The 15,024-nt window shown below is 40.2% G+C and overlaps 1 protein-coding gene and 1 long non-coding RNA gene across 2 annotated transcripts in view; both read right to left on the minus strand.

The window, feature by feature from the left end:
• LOC103514611 (glucosamine-6-phosphate isomerase-like) overlaps window positions 1-11,673 on the minus strand; it is a 26,192-nt gene extending 14,519 nt beyond the window's left edge. Inside the window, exons 1-6 of the mRNA XM_026827536.1 lie at window positions 11,534-11,673; window positions 7,916-8,138; window positions 7,410-7,511; window positions 6,129-6,170; window positions 5,785-5,925; window positions 1,261-1,480 (exon numbers count right to left, since the gene is read on the minus strand). Of these exons, the coding sequence (XP_026683337.1) occupies window positions 1,261-1,480; window positions 5,785-5,925; window positions 6,129-6,170; window positions 7,410-7,511; window positions 7,916-8,039 (629 nt within the window). The 5' untranslated portion in view covers window positions 8,040-8,138; window positions 11,534-11,673. The remainder of the gene's footprint in view (window positions 1-1,260; window positions 1,481-5,784; window positions 5,926-6,128; window positions 6,171-7,409; window positions 7,512-7,915; window positions 8,139-11,533) is intronic.
• On the minus strand, window positions 3,954-4,706 carry LOC113469669. The gene is made up of 2 exons (XR_003393013.1): window positions 4,521-4,706; window positions 3,954-4,147 (listed from the first exon to the last, which is right to left on the minus strand). It is a non-coding gene; the product is annotated as an uncharacterized LOC113469669 (long non-coding RNA).
• Window positions 11,674-15,024: the final 3,351 nt, after the last annotated feature.

The following is a 15,024-nucleotide window of genomic DNA, read 5'->3' on the forward strand; positions in this document are numbered from 1 at the left end:
ACCTTTTTAAGCAACCAAATCAACCAATCAGCGTAATTTACGACTGACCAGTAGGATTGCTACTGATTTTATTTCAATACCTACATTTCGCTTGATTTTTTACAACATTTTGCTTACTGTTCCGACCATTTTATATTATTGTAGCTCATGATTTACTTGTTCCGCTGATAAATTATTTCGTTTGTTTTATATTATCCACTAAAACTCCCTTAATTGTACGATTCTGTGATTACCATATTACTTGTCTTGTCATTTAATTTTTCTATATTCATTAACATTTAACACGTTAGAACTAGGGGGATATTTTGCGCAGTTTGCTCAAACGCTGTACCTATAGTTTCTGTAAGTTGAGTGGTAGGTAACCACTAGGCGAGGTTGAAGCCGCGCCGCGGGCTTTCTCTACCACCTAACCCTTAGAGCGTAAAGCTCCATGAGATAATAAGTGATATGTGGTTAAATCCTCAAATAAATGGTGATGAAATTCCATGCCTCGGCCGGGATTCAACCCACGCCCCTGATCGTGTTCAGCTCGATTCCTGGTCACATTCTGTGATTACCATATTACTTGTCATTTACTTTTTCTATTCATTAACATTTAACACGTTAGAACTAGGGGGATATTTTGCGCAGTTTGCTCAAACGCTGTACCTAGTTTCTGTAACTTGAGTGGTAGGTAATCACTAGGCGAGGCTTTCTCTACCACCTAACCCTTAGAGCTTAGAGCGTATAGCTCCATGAGATAATATGTGATATGTGGTCAAATCCTCAAATAAATGGTGATGAAATTCCATGCCTCGGCCGGGATTCAACCCACGCCCCTGATCGTGTTCAGCTCGATTCCTGGTCATATCTCAAAAACTGACCATCGAAAATTTTGTCGAATAAAAAAAGAGATAGAGACTACCACAAGTCGCCGAGTTAAATCTTGGTATTGACATCGTTCATTTCAAAAGCTAGGAATTCTACGAAACAAAAGGAAGTCAGCCTAGTTGGTAGCGCGTCTGCTTTGTAAGCGCTAGGCCGCGGGTTCAATTTCCGCCCGGGGCGGATTTTATCCTGATGGGATAATGTTCGTTCTCGGAAAGACTTGGTATTGACATCGTTCATTTCAAAAGCTAGGAATTCTACGAAACAAGGAAGTCAGCCTAGTTGGTAGCGCGTCTGCTTTGTAAGCGCTGGGCCGCGGGTTCAATTTCCGCCCGGGGCGGATTTTATCCTGATGGGATAATGTTCGTTCTCGGAACGGCTGGCTTTCTGAGCTTGTACGAATCTACGAACCCGTAACATATCCTCACCTCCTGAGCGTCCATGACAGTTCCGACCCCAACAGTTAGCGCCTCCTTCGGTACTTTCTTAATGTCATTATCAAAGAACCTGGCATTGGCCTCTAGAGTTTCCTGAGCTAGAGTCTTAAGTCGAGTTCTGGAGGCGAGGGAAGATCCTGGCTCGTTGAATGCTATGTGACCATCAGGACCTATACCTGGGGGGAAGAGAGGAGAGGAGTTTTTATAGGTAGTGATCTCGGGTTCGATTCCCGCCCGGGGCGGATTTTATCCTGATGGGATAATGTTCGTTCTCGGAACGGCTGGCTTTCTCCTATCCTGTCTTTAAAAAAAGGCTACAAGGAAATGCTCTGTACCTGAATGGGTTAATGAAAGCAAGGCTACAAGGAAATGTACCTGAAAGGGTTAATGAAAGCTTAGTCTACATTGTCTAATGAGCGTTTATGTCTGTAACCTTTGTATTTTGTTAAAGTTACGAGTGATCTAGTTTAGGTTACGAGTTAATTTGTATTTCCATGGTTTGGTACTTTGGTTACTACTGTTAACGAGTCAATCTGTGTGTCTGAATACTTGTGGAAGCTGTAAGTATAGGTAGCTACCAACTTGATTTATTGATGATAGATACTTGTATGGGTAGATATTTTCCTTAGAAGAGAGAAGAAGTTTTCTGGATGTTTTGTAAGTCCTTTTATGTTTTATTCCACATTTTTCTGCCAAAATGGGTCCTTCAGTAGATTTCGATAGACAGGTATACCGTATACCGAGTGTAGAATTATAGATGTATTACGAGTACCTACCTTTACAACAAAAACACTAAAAAGTCAAGTTATAATTGGGTATAAGTTCATACTTACAAGGGTAAAAGAACAAATCAACAAACAAACAAAGATGATCTTGAGTGAAAGTTCTCCTTTCGCAATCATGTAGAATAACGAACCGTTTCATTTCACTTTAAAAGTATTTACTGATAAATAATGAAAATCGAGCTGGATTTCAAATTTAGGTTTGAATTTCAAATTGACATTCTGCCTGTCGAATGTTCACATTGTTGTTGATACTAAATGTCAAAATTAAGTCCCATTGTCAAGTCAGCTGGACTGTCACTCCGGGACAAGATAGTCTCATCATCTAGGTATCTACGTAGGTTACAAACTTACAAATGAAACTGACAGAAAGGTCGCAGATTCCTGGATTAAGTCTGGAGTTCTGAGTTACCTACTCGTATAACGAGATATCGCCTTTTACTTTCTACTGTGGTGGTTAGTGGTTCAGCAAACGGTGAAACTCAAAAAAAGAGCCCCAAAGGTGTGGCGGTATAATATTTTCAGGTCCTATGGACACTGGTGCATTTCAACATGCTATCAGTTTCCAATGGATCACTGAAGTTAAGCGATGCTGCGTGTGGTAGATAATCGGATGGGTCATCATCTGGGTAATGGCGTAGGTACTGCTGGCATTTTCCGGCCCTATGAAGGCTGGGTGAAGTTAATGTGAGCAGTAGGTTGTCACAGAATATAGGGTAAAACCCCCGTTACTGAAGACCTTATTGTCAGCCTAGTTAGCTTAGTTGGTAGTGCGTCTGCCTTGTAAGCGCTAGGCCGCGGGTTCTATTCCCGCCCGGGGCGGATTTTATCCTGATGGTATGTTCGTTCTCGGAACGGCTGGCTTTCTCCTATCCTGTCTTCCTTCTCTCTTGGATTTCAGGACGATAAGACCTTGGCAGTTACAGTTCCTTCTATCAAACCTCAAAAAAAAAAAAAAAAAAAAAAAACCTATAATTTTTTTTTAATAAAATTAATTTTGTTTTGGGGGAAAAAACCCCAAAAGGTTTTATTGTTAAAGCTCTTTATTCAAAGGAAGAAATGTGTGGGTTTTCCTTACCTGATTTTCCAACGCGGGAAGCTCCCATTACAACGAGTTTGATTTTGTTGGAATTGGTCATCGTGTCACTTCTGTATGCTTCTCAATCCAAAAGATACAAGATTATGGGGAAAACTGGTGCATTTTTGAATGATAGGAGATAAATTCAGAGGATTAACAAGCTCGTAACACTGAGATTAAAACTTAACGTGAGTTTTTTATACCAAGTTTTATACTTATTCGGTTTTATATGATGGGTTTATCACTTAAAGCTTAAAGAGTTTAGTGGGTCCAGGATCAAATTTTGCCTGAACTTGCGGCTCGTATAGTTATCAGACAATTTAAAGATAACAGAAATGGCCAACTTGTCAGATGGGTGGGTAGGTTCTTAAAATAAATATAATAATTATATTAATTGTAATTGGACCAATAAAAATGATTTGAAAACTAAAAGTACCTATTGAAGTACTAAAAAAAAGTTCGTACGTTAGGTATTTTACAATATGAGTTCAATATTTTGCAATATTACCTAATTGACGTCAATTTTCAAAGTCAAAAATTACTAATACAAAAATATCGCAAAGAAAATCGTACACCGGTTCAGAAATCGCGTAAATATTTACGAAGATCATACAGATCGCGATACAAAACAGAGAGTAGATCAGACACCCAGCACTGCATAGATCCAGAACTCGACTAAATACTTAAATAGCTAAATACTAAAACTTAAATCCTAATCCTAAACTCCTAAAGCTACTCTAGTACCAAAGAATGACTGAAAGAAAGGATAAGCTGAAAAAGATTACGAGAACCAATAAAAATCTGATGTGAACATCACATCACTTATTTTAAAGTTACTTTATTTTATTTATGTACCTACAATGTAGGTGTATTGTATGTACAATTGTACATAGTTATATTTTTACATCTTGAAGCGTATGCTTCTTATCGTTCTGAAAGCGAAGAGAGAGGATAGTAGAAAGCCAGCCGTTCCGAGAACGAACCTTATCTGTTTATGATAAAAAGACACCCAGCACTGCATAGATCCAGAACTCGACTAAATAGCTAAATACTAAAACTTAAATCCTAATCCTAAACTCCTAAAGCTACTCAAATCCTAAACTCCTAAAGCTACTTAAGTACCAAAGGATGACTGAAAGAAAGGATAAGCTGAAAAAGATTACGAGAACCAAGAACCAATAAAAATCTGATGTGAACATCACATCACTTATTTTAAAGTTACTTTATTTAATTTATTTACAATCTAGGTGTATTGTAGGTACATAGTTATATTTTTACAGCTTGAAGCGTATGCCTCTTATCGTTCTGAAAGCGAAGAGAGAGGATAGTAGAAAGCCAGCCGTTCCGAGAACGAACCTTATCTGTTTAGGATAAAATCCGGACCGGGCGGGAATCGAACCTGCGACCTAGAGCTTACAGGGCTACCCTCCAAATTATAAATGCTCACTGAAGTTATACATTTTTTTTGCGTGGTTGATAAATTTCCGGGAGGTTTGGGGTACCCGCCACAAATGACCAAATCTTACTTTGTCTTCAATTTTGACACGAGAATACCATTATAATAACATCAATGGTCCTGATTGCACTCAACAATTTACTAACTTCACCTACCTACGTCACGAAAACATTGTTAAGTTTACAATATTTACATACGTCAATCAGCGCATAAGTTGCGTTAAACGAGGTGATCATCGCTGTTTTCAAGGCTATTTGAACTGTGGGGATTTGTTTCAGACTGTAAGGCCATTTCGCGGATTCGTTGATTGATTCAAGAGGGAGTCAACCATATGTGGATTTGCAACTCCTCCATTGTCCGTCCTCACGATGCTGAATGCACCCCGTAATCCAAGCACATAGCCGCCAAACCTTTCACTCTGCTGGGAATCATACCTGAGACCTCCGGTGTGCAAGTCTACTTTTTCCTAGGACTCCCGCGTTGATCATGTCCTTTAGGTAGCCAGCCTAGTTAGCTTAGTTGGTAGTGCGTCTGCCTTGTAAGCGCTAGGCCGCGGGTTCGATTCCCGCCCGGGGCGGGTTTTATCCTGATGGGATAATGTTCGTTCTCGGAACGGCTGGCTTTCTCCTATCCTGTCTTCCTTCTCTCTTCGATTTCTCTAGCAGTCACAGTTCCCTCTGTCAAACCTCTTTAAAAAAAAACTTGATATTTGCATTCGCTTAAAAAAGTACAGTTACGGAGGCTGGCTTTCTCCTATCCTGTCTTCCTTCTCTCTTCGATTTCGGGACGATAAGACCATAGCAGTTACAGTTCCCCCTGGCTTTCTCCTATCCTGTCTTCCTTCTCTCTTCGATTTCGGGACGATAAGACCATAGCAGTTACAGTTCCCTCTGTGAAACCTCTTTAAAAGAAAAAAAAAAGACCTTATTGTTAAAGTTCTTTAATCAAAGGAAGAAATGTGTGGGTTTTCCTTACCTGATTTTCCAACGCGGGAAGCTCCCATTACAACGAGTTTGATTTTGTTGGAATTGGATTGTTAAAGCTCTTTATTCAAAGGAAGAAATGTGTGGGTTTTCCTTACCTGATTTTCCAACGCGGGAAGCTCCTAGGTATACATATTATCCTATACCTACTTACGTACCTATTTGTAGGTTTAGAACATACCTCCTACGAATAGATGTATGCCACCAGCTTCCTTGATGTCTTTCTCATATTGCACACATTCTGCATGTAGATCGGGAGCATTGCCATCCAATATATGTACATTCTCCGGTTGAATGTCAATGTGAGAGAAGAAGTTGTGCCGGAAAAGTTTGGTCAGAAAATTTCGGCCCTGGTCGAGATTCGAACCCAGCCCCTCCAGGTTGAGAGTCAGTGACCACTCGGCCACAGAGGCAGGGAGCTGGCTACGTCAAGGTGTTCATTCACTTACCAGGGATGTACATAAGATGCTCCTCGGGGGTTTTTGAGTCCTGATGGAGTTTTCCCAGGACGGTTTAAGTTGTGCCACATGTAGTAGTGGTAGCTTTCTGGATGATCCCTGGGTAGTGCTGCAAATTAGATCAAAACAGGGCCGTGGTAGGAGTAGGTAGTCATCAGATTTATTTTCAGAAAAAAGGAAATGTTTTCGGGTCTATTTTAACGCAGAGGTCCCTTTAACTTTAAACTCTTTAGATGAATAGATAGTTTAGATTAGAACAAGATCCATAAGATTCGTATAAACTTAACCCAACTTTTAGGGCTATTTGGGCTCTAAGCCTCAGAGTGAGCTGTTTCTGTATGGAGTTAAGCTGGTTCCTAAACTGAGCTTGAAGATCTGGGCGATCTTCAATACTTCAATAGCTTTTTCGTTAGGTGTTTCTAATGGATGTCTTGCAGAGGAAGGAATTTCTGATTTGGATCTTTTTCTTCGATAATTTCAGCTCTATCTTTTGGAGTGTGGCTTTGGGATGGCTTTTTGTACCTGATGGGCGCTTTAAGTACTCTTCTCTATAGGTATTACTCACCTACATACTCATCCATGTTGAATGTTTTGACATATTTGAACGAGATCTTGCCTTGCTGATGATATTCTCCACTTCTGTATGCTTCTCAATCCAAAGATACAAGATTATGGGGAAAACTGGTGCATTTTGAATGATAGGAGATAAATTCAGAGGATTAACAAGCTCGTAACACTGAGATTAAAACTTAACGTGAGTTTTTTATACCAAGTTTTAAACTTATTCGGTTTTATATGATGGGTTTATTACTTAAAGAGTTGGGTGGGTCCAGGATCAAATTTTGCCTGAACTTGCGGCTCGTAGTTATCAGACAATTTAAAGATAACAGAAATGGCCAACTTGTCAGATAGGCGGGTAGGTTCTTAAAATAAATATAATAATTATATTAATCGTAATTGGACCAATAAAAATGATTTGAAAACTAAAAGTACCTAGATTGAAGTACTTTAACTTTAAACTCTTTAGATGAATAGATAGTTTAGAACAAGATTCATAAGATTCGTATAAACTTAACCCAACTTTTAGGTCTATTTGGGCTCTAAGCCTTAAGAGTGGGCTGTTTCTGTATGGAGTTAAGCTGGTTCCTAACTGAGTTCGAAGATCTGGGCGATCTTCAGTAGCTTTTTCGTTAGGTGTTTCTAATGGATGTCTTGCAGAGGAAGGAATTTCTGATTTGGATCTTTTACTTCGATAATTTCAGCTCTATCTTTTTGAGTATGGCTTTGAGATGGCTTTTTGTACCTGATGGACGCTTTAAGTACTCTTCTCTCTATAGGTATTACTCACCTACATACTCATCCATGTTGAATGTTTTGACATATTTGAACGAGATCTTGCCTTGCTGATGATATTCTATGAGCTTCTTGTACATGCCTAGCGGAGTTCCACCTGTAAAAATAAACAGCTATGAATACCATTATAATAACATCAATGGTCCTGATTGCACTCAACAATTTACTAACTTCACCTACCTACGTCACGAAAACATTGTTAAGTTTACAATATTTACATACGTCAATCAGCGCATAAGTTGCGTTAAACGAGGTGATCATCGCTGTTTTCAAGGCTATTTGAACTGTGGGGATTTGTTTCAGACTGTAAGGCCATTTCGCGGATTCGTTGATTGATTCAAGAGGGAGTCAACCATATGTGGACAGCGAGCGCTTTCCAAATGTATCCCTGTACGAATTTGGTTTAGATTTTGTGGTCGTGCCGTTCAAAACAGATTTTGTACTATGATTTTGGATTGACCTCAGTCCATTTGGACTGATGCACTAGTTGCTATGATTTACCTGTGGGTAACCCGAGTACGAAATAGTTGTCCGGACCTGGCTTGAAGTCGGTGATTTTCTTGAGGACATATCGCGCTGACCATTCGGCAACATTACTAACATCGTCCAGGATTATCAGTCTCATGATAGAAGATGGTGGAGGGAAGGGATATTAGAATAGAATTTTAGTAGGAGCTGTAGGTGGGAGGGGGAGGAAGTTCTGAGAAATTCGGATTTAAAGGCGCTGAAAAAGAAGAAAAGAAAATCTGTAAAAATTTGCTTTAGTAAGCTAGCAAACTATGCCAGCCACACACATGTTCAGATACCTATTTCGATCAGATCAGAGCTAGTCTGTCTTGTAAGCCCTAGGTTGTGGGTTCGATTCCCACCCGAGGCGAACTTTATTCTCCTTTCCTGTCCTCCTTCTCTGTTCGCTTTCGGATGAACGTAAATTAAAGGCTTCTAATATAAGCTCAACCCATCCTTTGAGGCTGTTTGCCCCCACACCTAAGTTTCAAAGGAGCTTTTTGTCTACAATAAAGGCTTGATCCGATGACTTTCAAAACCCGTCAGATTTTCTATCAGATAATCAGATCAGATTTTTTACTACAGACCAAGATGTATGACAAGTAGGTACCTACCTACTGTAAGTATACCTATCGGAGCCCCTCTGATTAGTCTGATTGATTAGTGGCCTAATGGTGAAGCAATAACCATTATTTTCAATAGTGTTGTTGACAATGATAGCTATAGTGTATGACATACCTACACTATACACTATCATAGAAATCTACGAACCCGTAACATATCCTCACCTCCTGAGCGTCCATGACAGTCCCGACCCCAACGGTTAGCGCCTCCTTCGGTACTTTCTTAATGTCATTATCAAAGAACCTCGCATTGGCCTCTAAAGTTTCCTGGGCTAGAGTCTTCAGTCGAGTTCTAGAGGCGAGGGAAGATCCTGGCTCGTTGAATGCTATGTGACCATCTGGACCTATACCTGGGGGAATAGAGGAGAGGAGTATTTATAGTGGTCTTGGGTTTGATTCCCGGGAGACTCGGACAATAGAAAAGAGGAGGGAGATTTTTTTTGTTCTGAAGCTGAGAGTCTCTTCATAAGGTGTCGAAAATGTGCGGATAAATCAACAACAGGTGCCCCATCCCAAGAAACGAGAGCAAAATGTATTTATTGCTATAAGCAGTCTCTTTTCAATTCTTGTGCATATCACAGCATAACTCGTCTTTTACTCTTTCTATGAGTATAAATTCAATAAATCTTATTTTTACTTTGGTAATGCCACCACCGGTCGCTACTCGATTGAAATACTCAATAGATCAGTTGTGCTTACTTGGGTGGTGTTTTAAAGTCATAGAGCAGGAAAAATGAGGACCAACGGACTTTTTTTCTTTTTCTTCTACGACTTCTAGATACCGAGATAAATCGATTTAAAAAATACCGGTAAATCGTGAACTTTGACGTCACGGTCTAGATCCCGAGATAAATCGATTTAAAAAATACCGGTAAATCGTGAAGTTTGACGTCACGGCATACGCTCCCGTAGCCTAGATCCCGAGATAAATCGATTTAAAAAATACCGGTAAATCGTGAACTTTGACGTCACGGCATACGCTCCCGTAGGCGCGATGACGTCAGAATTCATTACCTCCGCTTCCTTTGTTTGTGCGCAAGCGTTTCTGCGCATTTTGACGTGAAATCTGACGTCATAACTCTTTGAACTTTTTGAATGTAAATCAAAGGCTTCGTAGATTCGTATATAAGCTCAACCCATCCTTTGAGGCTGTTTGCCGTTTGCCCCCCACAGTTTCTAAGTTTCAAAGGGGCTTTTTGTCTACAATAAAGGCTTGATCCGATGACTTTCAAAACCCGTCAGATTTTCTATCAGATCAGATTTTTTACTACAGACCAGGATGTATTACAAGTAGGTACCTACCTACTGTAAGTATACCTATCGGAGTCCCTCTGATTGATTAGTGGCCTAATGGTGAAGCAATAACCATTATTTTCAATAGTGTTGTTGACAATGATAGCTATACCTAGTGTATGACATACCTACACTATACGAGTATACACTATCATAGTATGACATACACTATCTACATGATAATAGGATGGTTAGCCAACCACCTTACCATGTAGGATGATGTAGGTATGTTTTGAAATAATCGTCATTCTTATCACAATCAGGGACGTTGGAAGTCAACCTAGTTAGCTCGGAGAGTACTATCATAGTATGACATACACTATCTACATGATAATGGGATGGGATGGTTAGCCAACCACCTTACCATGTAGGTTGTAGGATGATGTAGGTATGTTTTGAAATAATCGTCATTCTTATCACAATCAGGGACGTTGGAAGTCAACCTAGTTAGCTCGGAGAGTAGCGCGCCTGCTTTGTAAGCGCTAGGCCGGGGGTTCAATTTTCACCCCAGGAGAACCTTATCTGTATGGGATAAAGTTCACCCCGCCTATGCTAGACTAGTTAGCTTGGTTGTTAGCGCGTCTGCCTTGTAAGCGCTTGGCCGCGGGTTCAATTCCTTCCCGAGGCGGATTTTATCCTGATCGGAAAATGTTCGTTCTCAGAACGGCAGGCTTTGTTCTATTTTATCTTCCTCCTCTTGTCGCTTTGGAGACGATAAGCTCTCAAAAGTTACCTCCTCTCCGAGAAAAAAGTTACAAAGGTCCTTATCACATTTTTATTATTCAAGTAGCGCGCCTGCTTTGTAAGCGCTAGGCCGGGGGTTCAATTTTCGCCCCAGGAGAACCTTATCTGTTTGGGATAAAGTTCGCCCTGCCTATGCCAGACTAGTTAGCTTGGTTGTTAGCGCGTCTGCCTTCTAAGCGCTTGGCCGCGGGTTCAATTCCTTCCTGAGGCCGATTTTATCCTGATCGGAAAATGTTCGTTCTCAGAACGGCAGGCTCTGTTCTATTTTATCTTCCTCCTCTTGTCGCTTTTGAGACGATAAGCCCTCAAAACTTACCTCCTCTCCGAGAAAAAAAGTTACAAAGGTCCTTATCACATTCTTATTATTCGTAGTCGTCATCTTTATCACAATAGTGATTGAGGTAAAGGTCAAACCTGATATAAATCTCAAAGTGAGAGTGATTGTAATTCCAATCAGTCTCGTTATGTTTAATTGCCCAGGTACCTAATAATGCAGGCAGATAATTTGTATGTATGATGCTGGTACCTACAACGTAGGTAGGTACTAGGTATTAGGTACGTTGTAGGTAGGGTTTTAGTAGGCTAAACCAGGGACGTGCTTGCAAACGTAAAAACTTGTATACCTACCTAGGTAATAAATGAAGTACGTAGGTATACATACCTTCCCACAGAAGACTGGGGTCTACAATCTCATTTTATTGTCATACCTTATCTTTTACCGCTGAGCATGGCTTTGAGTGTTTGAGACTATGTCCGAAAAGGCATTCTTGGGAATAGGACCTTCGACGGCCTTTATTCTGGGTGAATTCCACAGTAAAGTTCACTAAACCAGTACCTACTTGTTTGAAAAAATTCCTTAGTACTTACCTATTTGCTAAACTGAGGTGGGTAGGTAATGTGGATACCCAGGGAAGGTACCTATAGGTACTTGAAAAAATTCCTTAGTACTTACCTATTTGCTAAACTGAGGTGGGTAGGTAATGTGGATACCCAGGGAAGGTATAGGTAGATGGGTAACTATAATGACCAACTCAAAAACGTATCCCACCTCGAAGACACAATTCACAAACACACACGAATAGTCGAAATCAAATGAAATAAGCCCTCAAAACTTACCTCCTCTCCGAGAAAAAAAGTTACAAAGGTCCTTATCACATTCTTATTATTCGTAGTCGTCATCTTTATCACAATAGTGATTGAGGTAAAGGTCAAACCTGATATAAATCTCAAAGTGAGAGTGATTGTAATTCCAATCAGTCTCGTTATGTTTAATTGCCCAGGTACCTAATAATGCAGGCAGATAATTTGTATGTATGATGCTGGTACCTACAAGGTAGGTAAGTAGGTACTAGGTATTAGGTATGTTGTAGGTAGGGTTTTAGGGATGTGCTTGCAAACGTGAAGGCTTGTATACCTACTTCTTCTTCTTTCACTTCGTCTTTAATCCCGCTCAAGCGGGGTCGACGTTTCTTGTCAGTTTGTCTCCAGTTGTATACCTACCTAGGTAATAAATTAAGTACGTATACATACCTTCCCACAGAAGACTGGGGTCTACAATCTCATTTTATTGTCATACCGCTGAGCATGGCTTTGAGTGTTTGAGACTGTGACCGAAAAGGCATTCTTGGGAATAAGACCTTCGACGGCCTTTATTCTGGGTGAATTCCACAGTTCACTAAACCAGTACCTACTTGTTTTCAAGTACCTATACTTGAAAAAATTCCTTAGTACTTACCTATTTGCTAAACTGGGGTGGGTAGGTTATGTGGATACCCAGGGAAGGTATAGGTAGGTTGGTAACTATAATGACCAACTCAAAAACGTATCCCACCTCGAAGACACAATTCACAAACACACACGAATAGTCGAAATCAAATGACAAGATTATTGAAAATATTGAACACTAAATACAATGCTAGAAGTTCCGCGTTATCAGAGCTATGTATGTTCCCGTCTATACTGACAGCACAATGTTTATCAACTGATGGGAAGCTATCAGTATCAACATTCAACAATGCAACTCGGAGAAAGATTATTGAAAATATTGAACACTAAATACAATGCTAGAAGTTCCGCGTTATCAGAGCTATGTATGTATGTTCCCGTCTATACTGACAGCACAATGTTTATCAACTGATGGGAAGCTATCAGTATCAACATTCAACAATGCAACTCGGAGTCTACCGAGGTGATATTTAAATTACGCCGGTTTTACACGAGTTCTGTTGCACAAAAAACGGAACTCTAAAAGAATAGATTATGTTTGTACGAGTACATACCGTAGGTGTTTTTTCCTTTCGGAAAATTGACCACTGCTCTAATAGAAACTGATTGAAGGTCAATTTCCTAGTGGTTAGTTTTCCGAAAGGAATATATTCACCTCCTATACTTGGGTGAAAAAGGACTTGACTTTTTAAAGAGAGCAAGTACTTACTAATAAGAAAAACACACACACACACACACACACACACACACACACACACACACACACACACACACACACACACACACACACACACACACACACACACACACACACACACACACACACACACACACACACACACACACACACACACACACACACACACACACACACACACACACACACACACACACACACACACACACACACACACACACACACACACACACACACACACACACACACACACACACACACACACACACACACACACACACACACACACACACACACACACACACACACACACACACACACACACACACACACAACTGGGGGGAATTCAATATTTTCTATACTTTGCCACCTATCTGCATATACACGGTGGTCGGAATTTTTTTTAGAATATTCAAACCATAGATCCATGAGTTCGTCTTGTATTGAATATGAACATATTATATATATGCCCTAAAATGCTTCCTAACCGAGATATCGAACAAAAAGGGCTAACGTTCTACTTTCTCTATTTTTCTTACTAATGACACCTACTCACCTTTCATTTAGGAGGTTAGAATGAAAATAAAATAGTCGGAGGCCATACATCTAATAATAAAACGGAGATATTGGGACAAGTTCTCTTGTAGGAAGACAGTTGATCTTGAAATCAAAGCCTGTGTAGCGGCCCTGCACAACTCTGGTGTAGTGAATGTCGAGCATTCTGGCTTGAATTAAATTAAATCTGTGGCCAGCCTAGTTAGCTTAGTTGGTAGTGCAGTGCGTCTGCCTTGTAAGCGCTAGGCCGCGGGTTCGATTCCCGCCCGGGGCGGATTTTATCCTGATGGGATAATGTTCGTTCTCGGAACGGCTGGCTTTCTCCTATCCTGTCTTCCTTCTCTCCTCGATTTCGGGACGATAAGACCATAGCAGTTAAAGTTCCCTCTGTCAAACCTCTTAAAAAAAAAAAAAAAAAAAAAAAAAAAAAAAAAAAAAAAAAAAAACAAAAAAAGAATCCATCGAATCCGGATAAGTACTTGAATCCATCGAATCCGAATAAGTACTTGAATCCATCGAATCCGGATAAGTACTTGAATCCATCGAATCCGAATAAGTACTTGAATCCATCGAATCCGGATAAGTACTTGAATCCATCGAATCCGAATAAGTACTTGAATCCATCGAATCCGGATAAGTACTTGAATCCATCGAATCCGAATAAGTACTTGAATCCATCGAATCCGAATAAGTACTTGAATCCATCGAATCCGGATTCGTTGGATTCGAAAAAAAATCTATTCATTGGATTCCTAAACCTATTCCTACTTATGGCTATGTTCGGTTAGGCATATTTTTGAAGCGCCATGCGCTATTGATCTATTCATTGGATTCCTAAACCTATTCCTACTTATGGCTATGTTCGGTTAGGCATATTTTTGAAGCGCCATGCGCTATTGCATTGGATTACTAAACCTATTCCTACATATGGCTATGTTCGGTTAGGCATATTTTTGAAGCGCCATGCGCTATTGAATGGTAGTTAAGTAGATAGATACCTATTTCACGTTACTTTCAGTATTCTTGACAACCCGGTAGTCGAACCCGGACCTCCTGCATGCTAGACCGGTGTGATACCAGGCTGGAGGCGCTATTGAATGGTAGTTAAGTAGGTAGATATTTCACGTTACTTTCAGTATTCTTGACAACCCGGTAGTCGAACCCGGACCTCCTGCATGCTAGACCGGTGTGATACCAGGCTGGAGATAGGTATTACAGGATGACACAATAAGTAATTAATCTAATAATACTATGACACGTGTAAAGTATTTCCTCATCCAACGATGCATCTCAAATACATACTGGGTGACTTAGAAACAAATTGTGTGCATACTGTGTGACTTAGAAAATAATAAAATACCTAACTGTTTTATCCCCGTAAATCCCTCAACTCATCTTGAAAGTAGGTATACTTAGCTTGGAAGGTAGTGCCTGCCTTTAGGGCTCTAGGTCGCGGGTTCGATTCC

This window comes from Diaphorina citri, unplaced genomic scaffold, assembly GCF_000475195.1.
Source record: "Diaphorina citri unplaced genomic scaffold, Diaci psyllid genome assembly version 1.1 scaffold1181, whole genome shotgun sequence".
In the NCBI taxonomy this organism is placed as follows: domain Eukaryota; kingdom Metazoa; phylum Arthropoda; class Insecta; order Hemiptera; family Psyllidae; genus Diaphorina; species Diaphorina citri.